The sequence below is a fragment of the Pantherophis guttatus genome, chromosome 16 (assembly GCF_059756535.1).
Source record: "Pantherophis guttatus breed Tessera chromosome 16, ASM5975653v1, whole genome shotgun sequence".
Taxonomy (NCBI): Eukaryota; Metazoa; Chordata; class Lepidosauria; order Squamata; family Colubridae; genus Pantherophis; species Pantherophis guttatus.
The window spans coordinates 5,788,378-5,813,882 of NC_142078.1; the positions used below are offsets into that span (position 1 = coordinate 5,788,378).

General features: G+C 46.2%; 1 protein-coding gene across 1 annotated transcript; it reads left to right on the forward strand.

The window, feature by feature from the left end:
* The first annotated feature begins 5,910 nt into the window (after positions 1-5,910).
* On the forward strand, positions 5,911-24,443 carry URM1 (ubiquitin related modifier 1). The gene is made up of 5 exons (XM_034438719.2): positions 5,911-6,039; positions 11,637-11,707; positions 21,468-21,549; positions 23,043-23,091; positions 23,658-24,443. Exons 1-5 carry the CDS (start codon positions 6,005-6,007, stop codon positions 23,724-23,726), a joined length of 306 nt encoding a protein of 101 aa, XP_034294610.1. The 5' UTR covers positions 5,911-6,004; the 3' UTR covers positions 23,727-24,443.
* The last annotated feature ends 1,062 nt before the right edge of the window (positions 24,444-25,505 follow it).

Below are 25,505 nucleotides of genomic sequence, written 5' to 3' on the forward strand. Positions count from 1 at the left end.
GCGAAGAGCGCCACAGGTCCAACGCATCAGGAAACAGAATTACAGGGTGTCTCGTCCAGGAGTCAGCAACCTGCAGCTCCGGAGCCACATGTGGCTCTTTGGGCCCTCTGCTGTGGCTCCCTGTCAGGTGATCCCACCACTGGCTGGCCCCGCCCCTCGCCCTCTCCTCCCAGTCATTCCTCACCTGGCCTGAGAAGGTAAGGGCGACGGCGGGGGATGGAGAAGCGGCCAGGGCAGAGAGAGAGAGATACAGAGAGAGGAGGAGAGAGAGACAGACAGACAGCCGGTATCATGTGACTGGTAGAAGTGTCATTGAGTTGGCCACGCCCAGGGGTGGGTTCTAAATTTTTTTACTACCGGTTCTGTGGGCGTGGCTTATTTTGTGGGTGTGGCTTGGAGGTCATGTGACTAGTCGGGCGTGGCTAGCTGGTCAGAGTCATTTCTGGAAGCTCCTCGCACTTACGACCAGTCCTCGCACTTACGACCCGACTCATTTGTTTGCTTTTAACACTGATCAGCTGTAGGGCGGCCCTTTGAAGCCCCTCGGCAAGAGTTTAAACAGTTTTTTTCCCTCTAGTCATCAGCTGGGACTCAGGAGGCAGCAATAGATTGGGGGTGGGAACAAATAAAAGGTAAGAATAACGTGGGTGGGGGTGGGAGGGCCGGGGGGGAAGAACCGGTTCGGTGACGTCATATCGTCACTGCTACCGTCTCGGCCGAACCGGACCGAACCGGGAGGAACCCACCACTGGCCACGCCCACCCAGGTTTTGTGGCTCCCTGTATTTTCTTTTCTGTGGGAAACGGGTCCAAATGGCTCTTTTGAGTCTTTAAGGTTGCAGACCCCTGGTCTAGTCGAATCCCTGAGAAATCCGATGCTAAACAGGCGCCCCCTCCTGACATTTTGCAATTTGGAGGCCTCTGCTCAGCTTCGGGTTTGGAATGGAGATCACCAGACTGGTCAAACTGGTTTCTATAAATGGTTTTTTTTTTTAAATGCAGGCAGCATTCTGGTTCCGGAAGAGTGTTAACACCATCTTCCTGGAAACCTGTCTTGTTAGATCAGCATGAAAGTAGAATAGAATAGAATTCATACTTGGCCAGGTGTGATTAGACACACAAGGAAGTGGTTTCCGGTTGTGTAAATCCCTCCCGTCTGGTTTCTTTGAAACCAACCCAACCCACTGAATTTCCCACAATGCTTAGCACCCACGCAGGATGGGAGGTTTGAAAAAGGATGCTGCGGAGAGCCTTGTGGGCTGGGTGATGGACACGGGGGGGAAAAAACACCCCCTCCTTTCTTGAAGATATCTTGTGTCATTTCCAAACTCCCTTCCTCACCCTCCTGCCGAAAAAAAACCCACAAGCAATAATGGCTTTGGAGGGGCCTGGCTTTGGAGCCAACGACGTTGTCTTTCCACGTCGATCTGTGTTGTACGTATCGGCCAAATGATTTTCATTGTCGTTCGTTTTTCGTTTTTTTGTTTTTTAAATGGGTGCTATTGCAGCACCAACTCAGGGAACCAGAGGTGGGGAGGGGGCTAAGGAGGGACTTGTCTGGAAAAGAGGCATCTGCAGCCTCCCGTCCGTCCCCCCCCGCCTCCAAGACTCATCTTAATTCTGTTCTGAATGGAAGGCATGACCGATCGCCCGCTCGCAACCTCCCTGGCAGTCTTCCCACGCAAAAAAATAAATAAAAATAAAATAAGAGTCCCATTTTCCACCTAACCTTCCCGGCTTAGAAAATTCTCCGCCGGAACTTGGAAAAGGCCAGTTGGAATCTTCCCGTCTAATAAAAGAAGATTTTGATTTTGCTGGCCGGATTTTGATTTTGCTGGCCGCAGGGTATCCAAGGGAGTCTTTCAGGGGTTCATTACACCCAACGAGAGGATACTGCTTGCAATTTATCCCAGCTTTTTTTTTAAAATATATATATATACAATTTTGCAGAGGGCCAAACTTGGCATTTTGATGTACTGTCCATGGTCCTGATTTTTATGCATTGGCTGCCCAACTCCCCCTCTTTATTTCCTGCATTCGGAGCGTGTGTATATCTCTCCTTCGGTGTGTCGATTACAAGCTGGAAGTGGGGGGGCTGAAAATATTTGGGGCAGCTGCAGAAGAATTGAAGGGAGGGGAAAAAAAATGTGCCGCTGGCTGACTGTCTAATAAACACGAGCGCTTCCTTCTTTGAGGTTTTCGTGCCGTTTTACCTCTGCTGCGGATCGTTGCCTCGGCTCAGCGTAGCTCCCCCGAAGCCACTAATAAATCAGGACGGAGAGTTATGGAAGGGTGAAAGAACAGAGGGATGCCCCCATGCCTTGCGCCCTGGCGTGCCAACGCGCAAGACCGTCCCACCCTGATTGAGATGTACAGGGAGAACTCTCGTGTGCCTCCCCTGCCTGCAGTTTGCGTAGAGATGGGTCTGACATCATCCTAAAAAGCAAGGCAGGAAAAAAATTGGGAGTGTGCACCCCGGAAAGAACCAATCGGAGCTTGCAGTGGCCTTCTGCAAAGAAACAAAAAAATTGCAGCTCCTACAGAATGCGGAAGAACAGAGCTGAAAAGGGACTTTGGAGGTCTTCTAGTCCAACCTCACACCGTTTCAGACAAATGGTTGTCCAAGCTCTTCTTCAAAACCTCCAGTGATGAAGCACCCACAACTTCTGGTGGCAAGCTGTTCCACTGGTTAATTGTTCTCACTGTCAGGAAATTTCTCCTCAGTTCTAGTTTGCTTTTTGTCTTGCCTTCTGATGCTTTGCAGATGCCCCCCACCTCTTCTCAAATATTAGAATGCTGTTATGTCATCACTAGTCCTCTATATTAGAAAACAGAATGGAAGGGACCTTGGAGGTCTTCTAGTCCAACCCGCTGCTCGAACAGGAGACCAGTAATGGCTAACCTTTTTGCCATCACATGCCAAAAGCTGGGGGAGTGCGGGGTAGTTGCATGCGTGTATGCCCACACCCATAATTCTATGCGCCCTGCCCCCCTCATGCATGCATGCGCGACCCCCATGTTCCCCCCGCTTTTGGCATGTGATGGCACGGTGGGCCCGGTAGGCCCGTTTTTTTGCCCTCCCCAGGCTCCAGAGGCTTTCTAGGAGCCTGGGGAGGGCAAAAACAGCCTTCCCCACTTCCCCGGAAGTCCTCTGGAGGCCGGAAATGGCCTGTTTGCCGACTTCCGTTGGGCCCAGAAGGCCCAAAAATCAGCTGGCCAGCGCGCGCATGAGCGCTGGAGCTGAGCTAGGGCAACGCTCGCATGCTCACCAATATGGCTCCGGTGGCACGCGTGCCATAGGTTCATCATCACGGCCCTATGCCCTTCTGGGCAAAATGGCTGTCCAGTCTCTTCTTCTTCAAAACCTCCAGTGAGGGGAGCACCCCCAGCTTCTGGTGGCGAGCTGTTCCACCGGTTAATTTTTTTCCTCACCGTTCTTTTGGTCGATAGGCTAATTGTTTCGGAGGGGGGGAAAAAAACTAAACTAAACTAAAATCCTCCACCTATTCCCTCTTTATTTCCCAGTGCCGTTGAGCCAAGACGCAAATCGGGAAGGCGGCTTTTTGAGTCGTTTTTCCTCGGGAGTTCACAGCCGGCCAAGTGGCCTTTTGCTTGAGCCGGATAATGAGGGAGGCCAACAGCTTTTGAAGATCACTTTCAGGGACTCCAAAGGTTAAACGCCTGCTTAGAGGGGCCTATTGAAGGCTGAGGCAGGGGTCTGGCATTGTTTGAACACTCTCTGGCTTTTGTTTGGCGGCTTTTCCGAGGACCGCGGCCAGTGTGTGTGTGTGTGTCGGTGTGTCCTGTTGTATGTATGCACAGTGCGGTCTCCTTTCCTTCCAGGCCAAGGGATCTCCCATGCAGCTGGAAGGGTTTTCTAGCAAGCCAGGGGAGGGTGACAGATGGGGGGGGGGTTGTCTCTAGCTTGCATTCTTTCCCGGTGGCAGTTTAACCCCAGCTCCAAGCAGGCCTCTGCCTCCTGATCTCTGTGTGACACCCCATTACCACATGAATGCGGGGAGAAGAAAGCTTCACTCCCTCTGACCTTTCTCCTCCCCGGCCCCCAGCGGCAGCGGCTATGGGCTGGTTTTCTCTCCCCCCACCACCCCGCCACTCCTCCTCCTCGTCAGACTCTTGTTCTGGGCTGCAGAGGGGAGTGCAGATCCGAGGCTGGCAAAGGCAAACAAAGCCCTGAGCCAGGAAGCTCCCCCATTGTCATGGTTGATCCTGCAAGGGCTCTGGGGGCCTCCGCCCCTGCCCCATGGCGCTTGGCGGGCTTGTTGGGGTGAAGGGCCCTGGCAGCTGCGGGCAGAGGCCCCCAAAGGCTTGATTGGAAATTAATTGGGTCTTTTCTGAAGGGGCTGCCTTGTAAACTCCCTGGACTTCTCTTTTCTCACTTCCTGCCCTTTTCCTTCCTTGTTTTTCTTCTGTTCCATTCTCTTTAGTTCCTTTTCCTTCCTTCCTTCCTTCCCTCTCCTTTCCTTCTTTTTCTTATTCCTTTCCCCTCCCTCCCTCCCTTCATTTTTTCCTTTCCTCCTTTCCCTTTCCTTCTCCTCCTTCTTTCCTCTCATCCCCAACTCCCTCCCTCCCTCCCTCATTCCTTCTTATTTTCCTTTTCCTTTTCCTTCTTCCTTTCCCCTCCCTCCCTTCATTTTTTCCTTTCCTTTCCTTCTCCCTCTCCTTCCTTCCTCATTCCAAACTCCCTCCCTCCCTCCCTCCTTCCTTTTTCCTTTCCTCCTTTCCTTCTCCTCCTCTCTTCCTCTCATTCCCAACTCCCTCCCTCTTTCCTTCCTTTTTCCTTTCCTTTCCTTCTTCTCCCTTCCTCTCATTCCCAACTCACTCACTCCTTCCTTCCTCCCTCCTTTCCTTCTCCTTTTTCTTCTTCCTTTCCTTTCCCCTCCCTCCCTCCATTTTTTCCTTTCCTTTCCTCCTTTCCTTTCTTTCTCCCCCTCCTTCCTTCCTCTCATTCCAAACTCCCTCCCTCCCTCCTTCCTTCATTTTCCTTTCCTTTCCTCCTTTCCTTTCTTTCTCCCCCTCCTTCCTTCCTCTCATTCCAAACTCCCTCCCTCCCTCCCTCCCTCCCTCCTTCCTTCCTTCCTTTTCCTTTCCTTCTTTCCTTCTCCTCCTCCCTTCCTCATTCCCAACTCACTTTCTTCCTCCCTCCCTCCTTTCCTTCTCCTTTTTCTTCTTCCTTTTTCCCCTCCCTCCCATTTTTTCCTTTCCTTTCCTCCTTTCCTTCCTTTCCTTCCTCTCATTCCCAACTCCCTCCCTCCCTCTTCCTTTTCCTTTTCTTTCCTCCTTTCCTTTCTTTCTCCTCCTCCTCCTTCCTTCCTCTCATTCCCAACTCCCTCCCTCCCTCCCTCCCTTCATTTTTTCCTTTCCTTTCCTTCACTTTTCTTTTTCCTTCCCTTCCCTCCTTCTTCTCTCTTCCCTTCTCTTTCTTGGGTTTTTAGTGAGAATGAGCCACGATGAGCCCTGGTGGCTGTACAGAAACTAAATCAGGTGATCCGTTTAATCCACATATATCAAGGTGTGTCCTGCATTTTTCATTTTTGATGACACATTTCATTTTTGGTGTCCACATTTTTATCAAATGTGTATTGGATGTTCCCAGTTTAACCCCATCAGGGTTATTATTCATGGGTTGCTCTTTTTCCTCCTTAAACACTTGCAAGGAGGCCAAAAATATATATATTTTGCCAATTTAAACTCCTCTCCCTTCCAAAAGCGCTGGACTACAACCCCCATCATCCACCCACACAGCCTGCCCAGCATCATGGGAGCTGCTGCAATCCAGCAGTCCTCCAAGGGCAGAGAAGGGGCGGGGGGGGAGGAGGAGGAGGAAAGAGCAGATCATAGAGACCGAGCGCCGCCTTTGGCCTCTCTATGGTTTTTCTTTCCCCCTACCCCCTATGCGTCCTCGCCCGCGTTGCCGGGCGACCGCGCGCCTAACCCGGATGCGGAGGGGCGCTTCCGGTGTGGGCAGCGTGGCTCCCTGAGACAAGATGGCGGCGCCCTTGTCTGTCCAGCTGGAGTTCGGGTGAGGGAAGCCCACCACGAGGAATTGGGGGGGGGGAAACAACTGGGGGAGTGGGGTGGCCGGGGAGGGCGAATTTGGGGAGGGGGTCCCTTGTGGGATTGAGGATGGGGGGGCTTGGAGGGCGAGGGAGGGGCTTGGGAATGGGGCGGGGGCCGTGAGGATGGGGGTAGCAGAGCGCTTCTTGTTACCCAGGGAAATTGGGGGGGGGCACCCCTGAAATAAAATAACCCCTCCCTCCTTTAATCCCTCCCCCATGGGGGCTCCTTGACTGGCTTGGACTACAACACCCATCCTCCCCAGCCAGGCCTTGGCAGGCTGATGTTTTTCATTGAGGGTGGACGCCCCCCCCCTTAATAATAGTTATAACAATTATTATTGTTGTTGTTATTGTTATTATTATATATTTTATTCATTAAACATGAAACTCAGTCAACTGAACATTCAAAAATATATTAATTATTATTAACTTTATTCATTAAACATGAAACTCAGTCAATTGAACATTCAAAAATAAACTATTATTATTATATTTTATTCATTAAACATGAAACTCAGTCAACTGAACATTCAAAAATATATTATTATTATTATATACTTTATTCATTAAACATGAAACTCAGTCAACTGAACATTCAAAAATATTATTATATACTTTATTCATTAAACATGAAACTCAGTCAATTGAACATTCAAAAATAAACTATTATTATTATATTTTATTCATTAAACATGAAACTCAGTCAACTGAACATTCAAAAATATATACTTTATTCATTAAACATGAAACTCAGTCAATTGAACATTTAAAATTATTATTATTATTATTATTATTATTATTATTATTATTATTATTATTATTATTATTATTTACTTTATTCATTAAACATGAAACTCAGTCAATTGAACATTTAAAAATGCATCACAAATACCATTGACTGGTGCTAAGGGTTGATACCAGTTGCTGCCAGCGTCCTAGATATCAACCAAGTACCGTTATTATTATTGTTATTGTTATTATTATCATTATTATCATTATTATATACTTTATTCATTAAACATAAAACTCAGTCAACTGAACATTCAAAAATATATTATTATTATTATATACTTTATTCATTAAACATGAAACTCTAGTCAACTGAACATTCAAAAATGCACCACAAATACCATTGTCTGGTGCTAATGGTTGATACGGGTTGCTGCCAGTGTCCTAGGTATCAACCCAGTACTTTCTTAAGATGATGATGATGATGATGATGATGATGATTATGTCACCTTATAGGGCGGTGTAGAAATATAGTTAATAAAATAAAATAATATATTCCTGGGGGTTCCTGCTGCCACCCATATTAAAAGCATATTTGGGGGTCTCCCTTCAAGCCCTGGAGAATATCAGAAAGGGGTCGTGTTTGTGGATGGAGGGATGGTGAGTTGACTTTTTCTTCTGGTGTCTTTTTTTCCCGGGGGTGGGGGATAAGATATGGGAGAACAGGTGGGGACCTGTGATATGAAAGTTATTCAGCTTGGGTCCAAAACAAGGCAAAACACACAAGCAAACAAAAATAAAGCACCTACTGCCCTCCCATTTCAAGCCATTTTATAGTTTTCATCCTTGCCCTTAAGAAACCAAGGAGGACAGAGTGGGAAGTGATATTCTCTTCCAGCTGTAAAACTTTAAAAGAGGGGAAACTTTAAAAAAAAAAATTAAAAGAAGGGAAAATGGACACCCAATTAGAACGACTGAGAGTGGTTAATTTGGATTCAGATTTAAATTTGGATCTCACAAGAATCCAGAAAGAGGCTTTGTATAAAATCATGTATAAAATGCCATATTTTTTTTTAAAGCCAGGGCAAGGTGAACAGATTCAAACGGCATATATTTTCATGTCTTTGGGGCTGGAAATGTCAGGTTTTTCCTAATTGGAGAGTTTGATAAGATAAGAATTTTTGGCTACAGTGGAAGGTCTTGGAGAATCTGGTAACCTGTTAAGAACCATGGGCCATCGTATGAATTTATTTACTTTCTGTATTGAGAGTTAGTCCATGCCTCCAGAATTCAGGGTTCTTTAAATGAGTAGCAGGATGTTTGAATTAGCCATAAAGAATAAATATGAACGTGCAGAGAGTGATGTTTTCTCATTATTCTCTGAATTGGTTCCTTTATATGTGGTTTAACATACAAAAGTTTTCATATAATAATAAAAATCCCAACACATTATTAGCAGTAGCATGTAGTTGACCCATACTGAATGTTCCTTTCTCTGGGATATAGATATACTTTTAAAAAAAAACCTAGGCTTTAAAAAATTGCTTCTAGTATTTATTGGTCAATCTTTCCATTATGAAGACAGTGGGGGAGAAATTCCTTCATATTAAATAGAGAAAGAGGCACTATGTTAAACGGCAAATGAATTGAATCGGACATTTATTAACTAAGAGTTTTTGTGAGATGCAGTGCTTTCTCAGAAGAGCAGCAATGTATAGCAGTCATCAAAAAAGCACAAAAATTCAACATGTATTTAATGTCTTGGAAACATATATGTACAGCGATGAGAAGTATTATAGGCATTTTTTTAAAAAAATTATTTATATGCCGCCCTTCTCCGGAGACTCAGGGCGGCTTACAATGCGTTAAGCAATAGCCTTCATACTTTTGTATATTTTATACAAAGTCATCTTATTGCCCCCATAAACTGGGTCCTCATTTTACCTACCTTAGAAAGGATGGAAGGCTGAGTCAACCTTGAGCCTGGTGAGATTCGAACTTACAGTAATTGCAGACAGCTGGTGTTAATCACAATGCTATCAGTCTGCTGAGCCACCAGGCCCGTTTAAAGAAGAGTGCATAATTTAAAAGGTTTAGACCTTCACACCGTCGGTTGACTTTCGCAGAATAGAGAATTATCTCTTATAAAACAGGCCAGTATATATCAAGATTAGAAATAAAGATATAAATATTAGAAATATTAGCTATAAATCAAATTTTTTTAAAAAATTAGCCCTTTGGTACTATTGCTCTTATTAATGCTCTTTCGAAATCACCCAGTTGGCCAGTACTGCTTCTATTGCTTCTACTGTACAGAATTCATTAAATATATGGGGGTGTGCATATCTTAAACTATTACTGCATAAAGAGGCGTGTTTCGAATATATATATATATATTACTTTTCACATTTATAAATGTGTAATGAATTTTTTAAAGCAATTCTGGATTCAGAGTTTAACCTTCTCAGCCTTAATTTGATCCGCTGCCATAAAATAGGGTTAATCAAATTCCCCCTTTTGTAAAAGCAATCCTCCGGGGACTGTGGAACTGCAGGTCCCATCCTCCCTGTCTATGGGTCAAGCTAGATCTGGTGTGAGTTGAAATCTGACATTTCTTTGCTCATCTCATATTAAGCCCAGGCTTATGCACTCTAGATCAGTGCCCCCCCCCAAACCTTTTGGGCACCAGGGACTGGGTCTGTGGAGAAAGGTTTTTCCATGGATCGGAGGGGGTGAGGTTTCAGGTGCTGCCTGCATCCCACAGATGGGGATTCGCTTGTTTTGAGTGGTCCGGTTGCTGGCATCCCACGGATCGGTGCCAATCCACAGATGAGGATTGGGGACCCCTGCTCTAGATGCCTTAGGCCCGTGATGGCGAACCTATGGCATGCGTGCCACAGGTGGCACGCAGAGCCATATTGCTGGGCACGCGAGCATTGCCTTAGCTCAGCTCCAGCATGCATGCGTGCGCTGGCCATCTGATTTTGGGGCCTTCTGTGCCCAATGGAAGTCGGCAAGCGGGCTGTTTCCGGCCTCCAGAGGGCCTCCGGGGAGGTGGGGAAGGCTGTTTTTGCCCTCCCCAGACTCCTCGAAAGCCTCTGGAGCCTGGGGAGGGCAAAAAACTGCCCTACCAGGCCCACCGTGCCATCAGCGGGGGGAACATGGGGAGGTCGTGCATGCATGCATGGGGGAGTAGAGCGCATAGAATTACGGGTGTGGCACACGTGTGGCCCCCAACTTTTGGCACGCAATGGCAAAAAGGTTGCCATTGCCTTAGGTCATAAGTCTCATAGGATGGTAGGGAGGACTGAGGAGAGGGGATCCTTTTGAGATAAGCCCACCTGCATCTTCCCCCTAGAGACACTGATACCCTTCTTACTCTCCAGAATGGGCCTGTGTGTAGTCGTTCTCGCCAGCTCCCTTCCTTTCCTGGAAAAGCCTAAATGGCCCCTCTATGTGTGAGTGTCACAGCTGAATTTCTCCCTGTTAGCGTGTTACAGAAAGGACCTTATCTGCCACCTCCCTGTCTGTGGGAACGCACAAAGTGTGAGCTTGTTTTCACGGCAAGCAAGCAGAAAAGAGGCCTCTCTCCAGTCACTGCTCAAGCTGGCATTTGGCATGAATCTCTAGGTCTGTCCAACATTTAATAATTGCTATTTTCAGTTTTCAGATAACAATTTGGGAGAGGGGAGAGGGAGGGAGGGAGGGAGGGAGAAAAAATTGGACAAGACCAACAGCTTTCTTTGAGGAGAGCAACTACCCAGAAATCACAGCCTTACAAAGGAAGTGCTGTGTTCCCAGAAAAACTACAGCCAAAACTCTTCTTTTAACATCCCTGGGTTTAAAGATACTGAGAATATTCCGCTTTTTAAAAAGTTTTCATATTCCTTTGCTGGGGCCTCTTGCAAACGTTGAAGCTAAAAGGTTGGGTGTAAAGAAGAACAGAGTTGGAAATGGGACCTTGGAGGTCTTCTAGCCCAACCCCCATGAAAAAGAAAGGACATCTTTGAAACTTATTCGCTAATGGTGCTTTGGGTGATGCCCACTTTCTGTTAATCTTAATCTGTTAATCTAATGAGCCTTGGTGGCGCAGCGGACTAAACTGCTGTTAAAGTAGCACTTAGCTGCCAGCTGCCTGCAATTACTGCGAGTTCAATTCTCACCAGGCTCAAGGTTGACTCAGCCTTCCATCCTTTCGAGGTAGGTAAAATGAGGACCCGGTTTGTGGGGGCAATAAGCTGACTTTGTATAAAATAGAACACCGCTTAGGGGGGGCCAAAAAAGCCGTACAAAGCAGGTATATACAAAAGTATGAAGGCTATTGCTTAACGCATTGTAAGCCGCCCTGAGTCTCCGGAGAAGGGCGGCATATAAATCGAACTAATAAAATAAAATAAATAAAATAAATCTTGGTTAAAGGGATATGTTTTAAACAGGACTGACAATATCTTCAAATCTGGCCATTATACTTGTCTATGTGTGAAGTGGGATATTTTTGACAGCTGAGCCCAAAATCGGAGGCCGAGCCAGGCCCAAGGCTTTCTGAGACTCCCAAGCAAACTATTTAAACGCAGAATGGAGAAAATGGGATTTTAAACGAATGCCTGCTCAGCCGTGGTTTTGAGTCCGAGCAATTACAAAAGGGTCAAGGAAAGGACCAGACAATTCCGGGCCTTAGTGAATTCTCCTTTCGGCTTTCCAGACTCTCTCTCTCTCTCTATATATATGCAATTGCTTTTTTTCTACTGTACATTTTAGCTTTAAAACGTTAATGCTTCCCAAACTGGCCTTATACAATTATGTTTCTCTCCCTCCCCCTTTTGAATTTCAGAGGTGGAGCAGAACTCCTGTTTGACGGGGTAAGAAAACATCAAGTGAATTTGCCCCACCAGTCCGAACCTTGTGAGTATTGACTGACTGATAATAACAAGTCTTTGCAGATGCTTATTTACCGTACTTTTCAGAGTATAAGAGGCACTTTCTCCCACCTGCCCCCCAATAGAAGGTGGAAAGGTTGGTGCGTCTTATACAGAAATAGGCCCGTTTTTCACAAAAATGGGGCACGCAGAGGGTTTGGGAGGCCTGCAGAGTGCTCCTGGGGCCTGGGGAGGGCAAAAACCAGACATGTGGAGGCAAAAACTATTTTTTTTCTTGTTTTCCCCTTCAAAATCCTGGTGTGTCTTATACTCCGGTATGTCTTATGGTCCGAAAAATACGATATTTAAATAACAACCTCTTCTCAGCAGCCTGAACTCATAAATGTCAAACTCTTGGAAAAGCAGCACGATAGCCATCTTTAGATACAGAAATCTTCATGGAGGATACCATCCTAGGAGGAGCGTGTTCGTAATAACAATCCTTCACAAAGTAAAAGTATTTTTTTTAAAAAAATACTACGATTCTAAGATGCCCAAAGATTATTTTGAAGTTGCTGGGAGGATATTCTTCACAGAGGAACCTTGAGGGATGAAGTAAAGCTAAACCTAAAAAGATTTAGGTTTATAGCGGACGCGGTGGCTAAGACGCTGAGCTTGTCGATCGAAAGGTCGGCAGTTCAGCGGTTCGAATCCCTAGCGCTGCGTAACGGGGTGAGCTCCCGTGACTTGTCCCAGCTTCTGCCAACCTAGCAGTTTGAAAGCAGGTAAAAAATGCAAGTAGAAAAATAGGGACCACCTTTGGTGGGAAGGGAACAGCGTTCCGTGCGCCTTTGGCGTTGAGTCATGCCGGCCTCATGACCACGGAGACGTCTTCGGACAGCTCTTCGGCTTTGAAACGGAGATGAGCACCGCCCCCTAGAGTCAGGAACGACTAGCACATATGTGCGAAGGGAACCTTTACCTAAAAAGATTTCCTGGTTGTTTCTCATCCTGTTTAGACACTAATTTTCACTCTTTTCCCCCTATGCTGGCTTGAAAGCTGACCAAAACGAAACCAATTTTATTTCAGACTCTTTTCTAGTCGAGAGCACTGGAGGAATTCCGAACCGTCCAGCTTTCTCAGGCTGGGCACCGATACCCCCTCCTCCTCCTTCCCCTTCCGTTAATGTGCAAGGGGGATTTTCTGGCCTGCAAGTTGCAAACCATGGTTTTCCAGCAGTAAAGCGTCAAGCAAGCTGGTGGAGAAAGAGAGACCACGTGGCCCTTTATATCCAGGTTTTTTTTTCCTCCCCCTTTTTTTTTAAAAAAAATCCAGGCCTTTTCCTGCCAGGTTCCCCTGAGCTGGGCCTGCACAGAGTCACCCAGCAGCAGCGAGGTGTATCGAATGAAAGAGGCAGCTCAGGATGGGGTGTCCCACATGGAGAGGAGAGCGGAGCCCAGGAAAAGAGAGGAGGGGGTGGAAGAGGAAAAAAAACAAAACACAAACAAACTTGGGAAAGTTTCCTTGTTAAGGATTCTTAAATCTCCAAGAGAGGAAGAAGAAACAGATTCACAGCCCGGATCCATGGAGAACGAATGCAAAGCAGAAAGGGGTGTACCCCCCCCCACCCCCAAGGTGACAGTGTGGGGAGGTGTGTCCGTAGACCTTTAAACTGTGCAGTCTTTGCTTTGCACAGTTCACACTGCCAGCTGTTCCTTTCTCCTCCCTCCCTCCTTCCCTCGCGAGGGGGCTGTGTTTGCAGAAGTCGGGGTGGGGGTCCCCTGTGCAAAATTGCTTTTGAAAAGAGCTACTTTCTGCTTAATTAAACAATGGGCCGCCCCTGCCCCACACACATCTGTACAGGCCCCCCGCTGCTTTATCCCTCCAACTTTATCCCACAAAGTGCTCCATTCTTGATTCCTTTTCATTTGTAAATCTCCCCCTCCCTGACCCCTCCCCCTCCCCCCCCACCTTCCTCTTTTGCCAGTCCTCTCCCTTGCCTTTCTCTCCCCTTTCAGATGAAACTGCTGAGAAGCTGGGTGACATTGTCCTGATTTTTTTTTTAAATGGGGGGGGGGCAGGGGTAATAGTTTGAGAATGGAGCTGTTTGCCTTAAAGGCCCTCTATTTGTCTTTTCTTGACGGGATGGGGCAGAGGGGAGGGGTGAGAGAGAGGGGGGGGAGGTAGAAACTTCTGGGATGGTCAGAGTTTTGAATTTGACCCCTTTGCAAAGCTGGGATGAGATGGGGTTGCTTTTTGGGAGGGGCTTCTCCTGAAGAGCACAAAATCCTTTTCTTTTTTTCTTCTCCTTCTTTGGTCCACTCGATCAAAATCAAGAGAGACTTTAATCTGGGCAACATTGGATTTGGAACTAACCGGCTGCTCTCATCGATTAATCATCCTAAATCTTATTTCAAGGCCGCTCATCACAGCTAGATCTCTGAAGCAAGAGAGAAGTTTCTGCATTAATGCGTCTTTAGGGAAAAGAACTCTCCTTAAAGACAAGGCCAAAAGGGGAATAGAATGGAATGGAATGGAATGGAATAGCATAGCATAGAATAGCATAGAATAGAATAGAATAGAATAGCATAGCATAGAATAGAATAGAATAGAATAGAATAGAATAGAATAGAATAGAATAGAATAGAATAGAATAGAATAGAATAATAGAAAAAATGGAATGGAATGGAAAATAGAATGGAAAATAAAATGGAATGGAATGGAATAGAATAGAATAGAATAGAATAGAATAGAATAGAATAGAATAGAATAGAATAGAATAATAGAAAAAATGGAATGGAATGGAAAATAGAATGGAAAATAAAATGGAATGGAATGGAATAGAATAGAATAGAATAGAATAGAATAGAATAGAATAGAATAGAGAATGGAATGGAATGGAATGGAATGGAAAATAGAATGGAAAATAGAATGGAAAATAAAATGGAATGGAATGGAATGGAATAGAATAGAATAGAATAGAATAGAATAGAATAGAATAGAATAGAATAGAATAGAATAGAATAGGAGAATGGAATGGAATGGAATGGAATGGAATGGAATGGAATAGCAGAGTTGGAAGGGACCTTGGAGGTCTTCTAGTCCAACCCTCTGCTCAGGCAGGAAACCCTACACCACTTCAGACAAAGGGTTATCCAACCTCTTCTTAAAAACTTCCAGTCTTGGAGCATTCACAACTTCTGGAGGCAAGTTGTTCCACTGGTTAATTGTTCTAACTGTCAGAAAATTTCTCCTTCGTTCTAGTTTGGTCTCTTTGATTAGTTTCCATCTTTTGCTTCTTGTCCTTCCTTCAGGTGCTTTGGAGAATGGGTTGACTCCCTCTTCTTTGGGGCAGCCCCTGAGATATTGGAAGACTGCTATCCTGTCTCCCCTGGTCCTTCTTTTCATTAAACTAGACATTCCCAGTACCTGCAACCGTTCTTCGTATGTTTTAGCCTCCAGTCCCCTTAATCACCTTTGTTGCTCTTCTCTGCACTCTTTCTAGAGTCTCCACATCTTTTTTTACATCGTGGCGACCAAAACTGGATGCAGAATTCCAAGTGTGGCCTTACGAAGGCATTATAAAGTGGTATTAACACTTCAGGTGATCTTGATTCTATCCCTCTGTTAATGCAGCCTAGAACTGTAACAGATGCCCAACTTGGCTGGCTGGCTGGCTGTCTTGCCGAGGGAGCAAAATTTCGACTTTATTCCCTGGGGAGAATTTGAATCCAGACCAGGCTGCAGCTGAGGCTGGCTGGCTGGACGGCTCTCTTGCTCTCCTTCGTCCCTTTTGATGCATACTCAGGGAAGGTGATCTCTTGAGGTGAAACACCCCCCCCCCCCGGACTCTCCTGCTTTTCTCCCCCTTTCTCCTTCTCTTCCTCCTTCTCCTCTTTCTCCTTCCTCCTTCTCTTTCTTCTCCTTCTTTCCTCCTCCTCCTTCCTCCTCTTTCTTCTCCTTTCTTCCTCCTCCTCTTTCTCCTTCCTCCTCTTTCTTCTCCTTCTTTCTTCCTCCTCTTCCTCCTTCCTCCTTCCTCCTTCACTTTCTTCTCCTTTCTTCCTCTTCCTCCTCCTTTCTTCTCCTTCTTTCTTCCTCCTCCCTTCCTCCTCCCTTCTCTTTCTTCTCCTTTCTTCTCCTCCTCTTCCTCCTTCCTCCTTCCTCCTCCTTTCTTCTCCTCCTTTCTTCCTCCTCCTCTTCCTCCTCCTTTCTTCTCTTCCTCCTCCTCTTTCTTCTCCTTCTTCCTTTCTCCTCCTCCTCTTCCACCTTCCTCCTCCTCTTTCTCCTTCTTTCTTTCTCCTCCTCCTTCCTCCTCCTCCTCCTTTCTTTCTTCCTCCTCCTCTTCCTCCTTCCTCCTTCTCTTTCTCCTCCTCCTCCTCCCTCTTCCTCCTCTTCTTTCTTCTCCTTCTTCCTTCCTCCTCCCATGGATGTTGTTATATTTAAGCAGAGAGATCCGGTAGCCCTGACGCAGAGTTGAAACAAATCTGATTTTTTTTTAAAAAAAAAAAAGTTTTGTTTGTTAAATTTAATATGTCGACTAACTCCTTATCAATCCACACTTACGGTGGGTTCTTCCCACTGCCTATGTGGCCTCACCCCAGCCCTGCATGATATATTTAAGGTTTTTTGGAGCTGTGGGGGGGGGGAATGCCAGGGGGAGATACAAATGAGAAACGCCATCCCAAGGCTACCTCATTTCAGCTTATGACCTTCGCTGAGCCCATCCTTCTGCGCCCACCCCCTCCCATCTTCATTCAGCCAGGCTACCATTTGGCTTCCCCCAGACCGAGTGGGTCCCTCCTCCTCCTCCTCCCCTCATTATTATTTTTTAAACGTGAAGAATAAGTCATCTATCAATCCAAAGAGGTGCTCCAGCTTCAGGAGGAGGGAGGGGAAGGGGGGGGTCGCTTTGTCATGGCGACGGGATGACAATTGGTCGGAGGTAGTGACCTCAGCAAATTGAAGCTTGGGCTGTGGTCACTTGTGATAAATGATCCCCTTCTCCTGGGGGAACCGGGGTGAAAGGCCTAGGGGAGGGCTCCGGGTCCCCCACCCCACCCCACCCCCAGCGAAGCGTCTGAGCAACCCATTCAAAGACTTGATGGAAACGTTGAACGCCCTACGCCCGGTTGACTGGTTTGGCGGTACATCTCACTACTACTACTACTACTACTACTACTACTACTACTACTACTACTTCTTCTTCTTCTTCTTCTTCTTCTTCTTCTTCTTCTTCTTCTTCTTCTTCTTCTTCTTCTTCTTCTTCTTTTCGCTTATCTTCTCCTCCGCCTTTCTCCTTCTCCTTTTCATCTCCTCCTCTTCCTCCCCCCACTCCTCCTCCTCTTCTCCTCCTCCTTCTTCTTCCCTCTTCTATCTTCTTTTCACCTATCTTCTCCTCCTCCTTTCTCCTTCTCCTTTTCATCTCCTCTTCCTCCCCCCACTCCTCCTCCTCTTCTCCTCCTCCTTCTTCTTCTTCCCTCTTCTATCTTCTTTTTGCCTATCTTCTCCTCCTCCTTTCTCCTCCTCCTTTTCATCTCCTCCTCTTCCTCCCCCTCTTCCTCCTCATCCTCTTCTTCTTTTTCTTCCCTCTTCTATCTTCTTGTTCTTCCTTCTCCTCCTCCTCCTCCTCCTCCTCCTCCTTCCCTCTTCTTCTTCTTCCCTCTTCTATCTTCTTTTCACCCATCTTCTCCTCCCCCTTTCTACTTCTCCTTTTCATCTCCTCCTCTTCCTCCCCCCCACTCTTCCTCCTCCTCCTCCTCTTCTTCTTCCCTCTTCTATCTTCTTGTTCTTCCTCCTCCTCTTCTTCTCCTTCTCCTTCTTCTTCTCCTTCTCCCCAATACGGTGGCCTGGGTGCCTCAGCCTCGCGCCCAGGGCCTTGTGGACGAGCTGAGACGCAGGCCATCCTCCACCTGCGGCCACAATTGACTCTCTGACATTTCCGTCATTAAGCGAGATGTCCGTTAAAAGGGGCTTTGCTCTGTTTCGTGAACTTTTCTTTGCCACTGTTTTTTTTTAAGTGAACCGCCGTAATTGATAAGCGAGCAACCTGGTCATTAAGTGGCTTCCCCATGGACTTTGCTGCTCAGAAGGTCGCAAAAAGGGGAATCTCGCATGATACCCACCCACCCCCGGGACACTGCAGCCATCATAAATATGAGTCAGTTGCCAAATTGTCTGAATTTTGATCAGGTGATCATGGGGAGGCCGCGAAGGTGATAACTGTGAAAAACTGGTCGTAAGTCCCTTTTCTCAGTGCCATTGTAAGTTTGGTCACTAAACAGAGCCTTGGTAGTACAGGGGTTTAAGGCACCCTGTTATTAAGCTTATTAAGACCAGCTGCCTGCAATTACTGCAGGGTTCGAATCTCGCCAAGGCTCAAGGTTGACTCAGCCTTCCATCCTTTCTAAGGTAGGTGAAATGAGGACCCAGTTTGTGGGGGCAATAAGCTGACTTTGTATAAAATATACAAAAGGATGAAGGCTATTGCTGAGCACATTGTAAGCCGCCCTGAGTCTTCGGAGAAGGGCGGCATATAAATCAAAAAAAAAAAAAAAAAAGAACCGTTATAAGGCGAGGACTACCTGTATGGGGTGTGACCCTGGGATACCAGGCACAGAACCTGGGGTGGCCCTGTGCCATTTCATCCGGCCGGTGAGATCTTGCTAAAGGCCCCAACCAGAGTACCTCCTTGTCCTACTAAAGAGCTTGTTTTGGAACTGGATGATAGCAATAGCACTTAGACTTATATACCGCTTCACAGAGCTTCACAGCCCTCGCTAAGCATTTTACAGAGTCAGCCTCTGGCCCCCAACAATCTGGGTCCTCATTTGACCAACCTCGGAAGGACGGAAGGCTGAGTCAACCTTGAGCCGGTCAGGATCGAACTCCTGGCAGTGGGCAGAGTTAGGTTGCAATCCTGCATTCTAACCACTATACCACTGCAGCTCTTAGATAAATAGAGATAGAGATAGAGATAGAGATAGAGATAGAGATAGAGATAGAGATAGAGATAGAGATAAAGAGATAGATAGATAGATAGATAGATAGATAGATAGATAGATAGATAGACAGACAGACAGACAGACAGACAGACAGACAGACAGACAGATAGATACTGTGTTTTCCCAAAAATAAAATCCTGTCTTTTTTGAACCCTGAAATAAATGCTTGGCCTTATTGCCATGTGCTCAAAAGCCTGATTGGGCTTATTATCAGGGGAGGTCTTATTTTGGGGGAAACAGGGTGGGTAGGTAGGTAGGTAGGTAGGTAGGTAGGTAGGTAGGTAGATAGATAGATAGATAGATAGATAGATAGATAGATGAATAGATAGATAGATAGATAGATAGATAGATAGATAGATAGATAGATAGATGAATAAATAGATAGATGAATAGATAGATAGATGAATAGATGAATAGATAGATAGATAGTTGGTGAATAGATAGATAGAAGATAGATGAATAGATAGACAGACAGACAGACAGACAGAGTACTAGCACTTAGACTTATATGCCACTTTATAGTGCTTTGCAGGCCTCTCTAAGAGTCAGCCGATGGCCCCCCAACAATCTGGGTCTTCATTTTACCGACCTCGGAAGGAGATGAAGCAGACATACTGCGAACTCCGGAACTTTAAGATTTTAAAATTTTAAAAGAATTAAAATTTTATTTTACTAAGCTGTCGCCAGCCATCTACTAACATCATCAGAGTATTAAACTACCATTACAGATATATATATATATATATATATATATATATATATATAGAGAGAGAGAGAGAGAGAGAGAGAGAGAGAGAGAGAGAGAGAGAGAGAGCGCCATAGCGCTTAGACTTATATACCGCTTCACAGTACTTCACAACCCTCTCTAAGCAGTGTATTGCCCCCAACAATCTGGGTCCCCAATGATGGTCCCAAGCAAAGCCTCGATCCTTCGGCTGAACCACAGCTTCCTTTCCACTCCACCAACTGTTCTAGGTTTGACTTCTCAATTGCTTTAATGACCTCCCTGCGTGAGGAGTGGGTGGGGGGGTGGATGGGGGAAGCCCCTCATCTCCCAACCCTCTGCTCATCCTTGTAAAGACGGGACCCTCGTATTAAGGGAGGCCCTTCCTTAAGTTTCCTTCAAAAGGCATCACAGTTTTAGACACGGAATCCGTGCTTGGAAGTTGGCGCAAGCGATTACATTTTCAAAGGGGAGAAGAAGAAAAAAATAAGTGTTTTTATTTCTTTACAAAATGAATCGACTGCCTCAGTCTCCTAAAACCTCTTCTAAAAACTACGTTCCAAGAAGGGGCACCTTTGTGGATGATTTTTTTTTTTTTTAATTTGATTTATATGCCGCCGTTCTCCAGAGACTCAGGGCGGCTTACAATGCGCTAAGCAATAGCCTTCATACTTTTGTATATTTATACAAAGTCAGCTTATTGCCCCCACAAACTGGGTCCTCATTTTACCTACCTTAGAAAGGATGGAAGGCTGAGTCAATCTTGAGCCTTGGCGAGATTCGAACCTGCAGTAAATTGCAGGCAGCTGTGTTAATAACAGGGTGCGTAGACCACTGTACTATCAAGGCTCTTGGAGTGGTTTCTGGGGAGGGTATGTGTGTGTGAAAGAAACCCCCAAGGTGAACAAAATCCAAAATAAGGGGCGTGCTTAAGAGCACCAGCGTTAAAAGTGAATAAATGATGTGACAAATGTGTAAAAATATTGTAAATGAAAAAAAAAACGAGAAATAAAGGGACGATAAAGATAATACAGGATGAGAAAAAAGGGGAATGTAGCAAGGAGAAGGTAAGAGGAACGAAACTGATACGTAGAAAGAAACACATAGTGTGTGTTTGTTGTGTTGTGTTGTGTTGTTGTTGTAAAATTAATAAAATTAAAAATAAGAGCACCAGCCTGTCTACCGTCCCCGTCCTAATGTTCCCTTTAATTGTATTCATTTTATGTCTTCAATTCATGCTTATATATATATAATCTAATACGTACTTGGCTAAATAAATAAATAAAATAAAACAAATATAATTTATCGTTCTTAATGGGCACTGACCTGGATCACTGTCCTTCTATCTACCCCGTCCTGCGGTAAGAGGACCAGTATTAATATTACAGCCCTGTCTTGATCGACGGGGTGGAGTAGGATTTGGTGGTAGGATTTCAAGATAATTTGAAGATGGGGTGGGCTGAAATTATGAGTCGGGGGGGGGAGGAGGAGGCTAAATATTTGCTATTTTAACCGAGCGTTAGTATTAACACCTACTTTACGCAGAGGGCTGATGCAGTGTCCTTAAGAGACACCCCGGAGTAGTCCAGCTGAGTGACTTTTTAAGAACCACCAAGCTCTGGGGAAAGACAAAAAGAGCAGAAATACTGGGGGAAGGGGGGGGAAACCCCCCCCCCCAAATTAAGTATTAACCAGCCTGCTTTCCTTTTTTTAAAAAAGATCCCTTTAACCAATTAATTTCTTCTGCGCCACCCACCTACCCATCCCGCTTCTCATCTCCCCAGGACAAAATGAGCTGATGTTATCGTTCCCCCTCAAAGAAAATTGTTTTCCGGGGGGGGGGGAGGCTTTTGTTGGTTAAATTGATACTAAAACAAGAAAGAGGGGAGGGGGAGATAGGAGGAGGGGAAGTCGGAGTGGGATGGGGGACCTTTTCCTAAAGGGAGCAACGAACGATTGTGCGGAATTAAGGGATAGGGGAGAAAAGGCAATCTTGGAGCTTGCGATATATTGCTTCCCAGCGAGGTCTTCTTTTAATTGTGTGGATTTTTTAGGTTTTTGTGTTTTTTTTTTATTATAGGGAACCTCCGACATTTGCTGACGTGGATCAAAGGAAACCTGCTGAAAGAGAGGCCTGAATTATTTGTGCAAGGAGACTCGGTGTGAGTACATACACACACACATACACACGCACACAATAGCACAGAGACTCGCAGTTTTCTCCTTTGCAAACTGGCAGCCTTGAGAGGGAAACCGCCTTCTAAGGAATTTCTCTCGCAAGGACCCCAACTTGCAAGGGAGTAAGTGGCTAAATTCGAGCCATTTACTCCCTCTTTCAAAAACTAAGCCCAGCCGGTGCCTGTCGTAGGATGGGCATCCGCATCGATTTTGTGTCTGCTTTACTGCACGCTCTTTTTTGTTTGTTTGTTTTTTTAAGCGCCCTCCGATTGTAGAGCCTTTAACCCTCCGCGTTCGGTCCTAAGCGGAGAAGGGAAACCAATTATCGCTCCCTGAGCTGGGCCTGTCTTCCTAATCCTCCACGCCACACTGCCCCTGTCAGTTGGAGAGCGTGCGCTGCTCTCCCGTAACTTGACGTCTTCGGTGGTGCCTTCCGCCACCATCCGCCTCTGGAAGAAACGGAGGGATCCTTTGTGGAAATCCTCCTCCTTTTCAAGTCCTCCCACCCCTTCCTAAATTTCCTCTCTGCAGTGAGATCAGGACAGGCCTGGTTAGCAATCATCCCATTCCCCACCCACAATTCGGTGTGGGAGGGCAGCGTGGAGCGCCAGTTCTCTCCCCCCCTCCTCCAAACCCTGGGAAAAAATCGATTGCTAGGAAGCCGAAGATAGACGGGGGGGGGGGGGGGATTCCTGTCGACCTCGCAGGCTTTCCGTGGGAATCTCAGCTGCTACTTTTTTCCCCACCCACCCGCACCGCATTGGCTCCCCCCCCCCCCCGTGCTCAGTCCGCAGGGCAGATTTAAATTACAGGGATGAACAGGATTGTACCAAGCCGCTGATGACGTGCTGCCTTGGAGCGTTTTTAGAAAGGGTATCTCTCTATCAGTCACAGCCTATCCTGATGCTAACCGGGGATGCTCGGCCTCAAGCTGCCACTCAAGCCTTCGGGGCACTTAAGCCTCCAAGGACCTTCCAAACGAGACCACCCCAAAAACTTTTATTTAAGGTGGGCGCAATCCGAAAATCGGCAAGGAAAAGAAAAAAAACGCTTTAGTCCTTAACGTCAGCTGTTGCAAACGGATTTGCAAGCGCCCCGTAAGACGCTAAGTAGGCTGGACTAAATTTGCAGCTCGCCGTTGTGATGGATGTCGCTAGTTAGAGAGGGCAAGACTAAACGCAGCAAGGAAGCCGTGAAAATTATAGGGGTTGTCTCCTTCAAAGACGATTAAAAGAAGGAAGGGTCATAGTGCCAGCGTACGGCAACATTTCCAAGGCCTGGAGTTCTAAAAACTCGAATTTAATTCGTGTATAGGAAATAGATCTTGGCTGAACCTTGGGAGAAGTTTTTTGAGAGCGGAAATAAATCGGCGATGGAACACGATTTGAGCGTGCGCCTGACAAATCCTGCCACTGCCGTGCATGTTTCTAGACCCGAAACCTGTTTCTCTTAACAGCTGCTCTGTTTTTCCCTGTAGGCGCCCAGGAATCCTGGTGCTTATTAATGATGCAGATTGGGAGCTGATGGTATGTCTCACTTTGGTTATGCGGAAGGTGTCTTATTTTCTGCGGTGGCCAGAAGGGAGGTCCCAAAGGGGTTGTGGTGTCAGGTTTTGGGGGCGCCCCTTCCCTTTCCTTTCTGGATGCTGAAATGAAGCATCCCTGTCTTATTTGATGCCCACTGGGGTGTTCAGTTCCTCCTTGGCTAGTTTGGGGCATTTCCTCTGGATGGTGGAGGAACAAAATGGATTTCAGCGCCTTCCAAATCATCCCTTGACTGTCAGGAGCAAAGGATCGGGGCCACAGGTTGAGTGGTAGTTCAGAAATATTTATTGTTTAAGCCCACAAGAACCCAGTTAACTATCGGTCAGCACTAGCTAAGGGTCAACAGAAAGAGTTACCCTGGGTAAGATGCCAATCAATTTTGCAAATAAATAAATAAATAAGCAGAATTCAATGGTAGCTGGACTTGGTTCTCTTGTGGCGGTGCAAGGATGCCAAACCGATGACGTATTTCACTCCGTCTTCCAGCTCTGTCTGCTCATCTCCTTCATTGACTCTCCTTTGCTTCCTTCCTTCCTTCCTTCCTTCAGGGCAACCTGGACTATCAACTGCAAGACCAAGATCATGTGGTTTTCATCTCCACTTTACACGGGGGTTAGCCCCCCGCGCCAGGGAGTGGGGCAATCCTAAACCATCAACGACAAAACTAAACAGCCTTTCGGTTGAGCCAACTTCGTAAGAAAGCCAATTTTTTTTTGGGAAGAGCCTGGACCTGCAGGGTTGAATCCCAGCTTTGGATGGGAAGAATGTAACCCTGGAATGTTTTCTCTTGGGCTGTGGGTCGGGCGAGCTCCCCCAAGCCGTTGTTGACTCTTGAGAAATGAGGAGGGAAACCGGAGAGCTGCAGCTGAGCCCCGTGGTTATTTGCAGTGCCTGTTTGTTTTCAAGTGAACAAGAAGTCGCCATCTTCTTTCTGCCCTAGCAGCCAGAAGAGACAATCCCAGGGATGGGATGTGATAAGGGCAGGGACCTTCTCCGTCTCTGATCCAGCCTTCCAGGCCTTAAGACCACAGTACCACTTGACTTACCCCTCCGTTTTGATCCGCAGACCTCCCAACCAGCATTTCGGTAACTGAGCTGAAAAATTAACTGGGGCAGCCCACCTACAAATGCTCGCTTTGAATTTAGGGTGTGTGCTATGCGTGGGCCAAGGTTATGCAAAAATCTGGACTGGTCTAAAGTCTCCTGCCTGCCCATGGGGTTGGACTCGGAGACCTCCAACTCCTGCTATTCTGATTCCCTCGCTTGCCTTTCTTGTACCTATATTTTAAATAAATATTGTGCAGAGCTTCCTTTGCTAATATTTCACCTGCTAACCGCGCTTTGTGTGTCTTTTCATCAGGGATGCCAAAGGCCCACTCTGTTGTCAGCGTCTTTAGCAACAAATAAAACGGCTACCCCCCACCCCTGCTCCTGTGTTATCTGCGGATAATTCTTTTTTTTTTTTGAAAATTTTTTATTAAACACATATTAAAACATTGGACACAGTGTAAACGTCCTGGCATTATCTTTGCCATACATACTAAAATAAACAATAAGTATCATATACACCTTGCTAATAGGGACGTGGTGGCTCAGCGGCTAAGACTCTGAGCTTGTCGATCGGAAGGTCGGCAGTTCAGCGGTTCGAATCCCCGGCGCAGCGTAACGGGGTGAGCTCCCGTGACTTCCTCCAGCTTCTGCCAACCTAGCAGTTCGAAAGCAGGTAAAAAATGCAAGTAGAAAAATCGGGACCACCTTTGGTGGGAAGGGAAGAGCGTTCCGTGCGCCTTTGGCGTTGAGTCATGCCGGCCACATGACCACGGAGACGTCTTCGGACAGCGCTGGCTCTTCGGCTTTGAAACGGAGATGAGCACCGCCCCCTAGAGTCAGGAACGACTAGCACAGATGTGCGAGGGGAACCTTTACCTTTACCTTGCTACTTATATACATTTGGTCTATTCAGTATTTACATATATAAAGACATCATTTTTCTATCTATATTACTTACACATTTGTCTTTATCCTCTTTCATTCTATCGTAGTTACATACATACCCTTAGTTCTCTGTTCTATAAGTTCTAGTCAGTTCATATTTTTCATCCCTCCTTTCCGTTCCAACAAATGGATAAAATTTGTCCCGTATCTTATAATAACTGGCTCTCCTTTTATTTTTCAATTCCAACGTTAAATTTGTCCCATTTCATCTGCGGATAATTCTTGTTTGTAACGGTTTCCTCAAGTGAAGTTGGGCCATTGGCCTGCCTAGATTGCAAAATGGCGGACGTGCGTGTGGCTTGGTACATTTTGAGGAAGAGCCTAGCTATCAAATCCTCCGAATTCCCCAAACTGTATTCTAGAAACCGGAGATCTAGTACATCTGGAAGGCACCAAGTTTG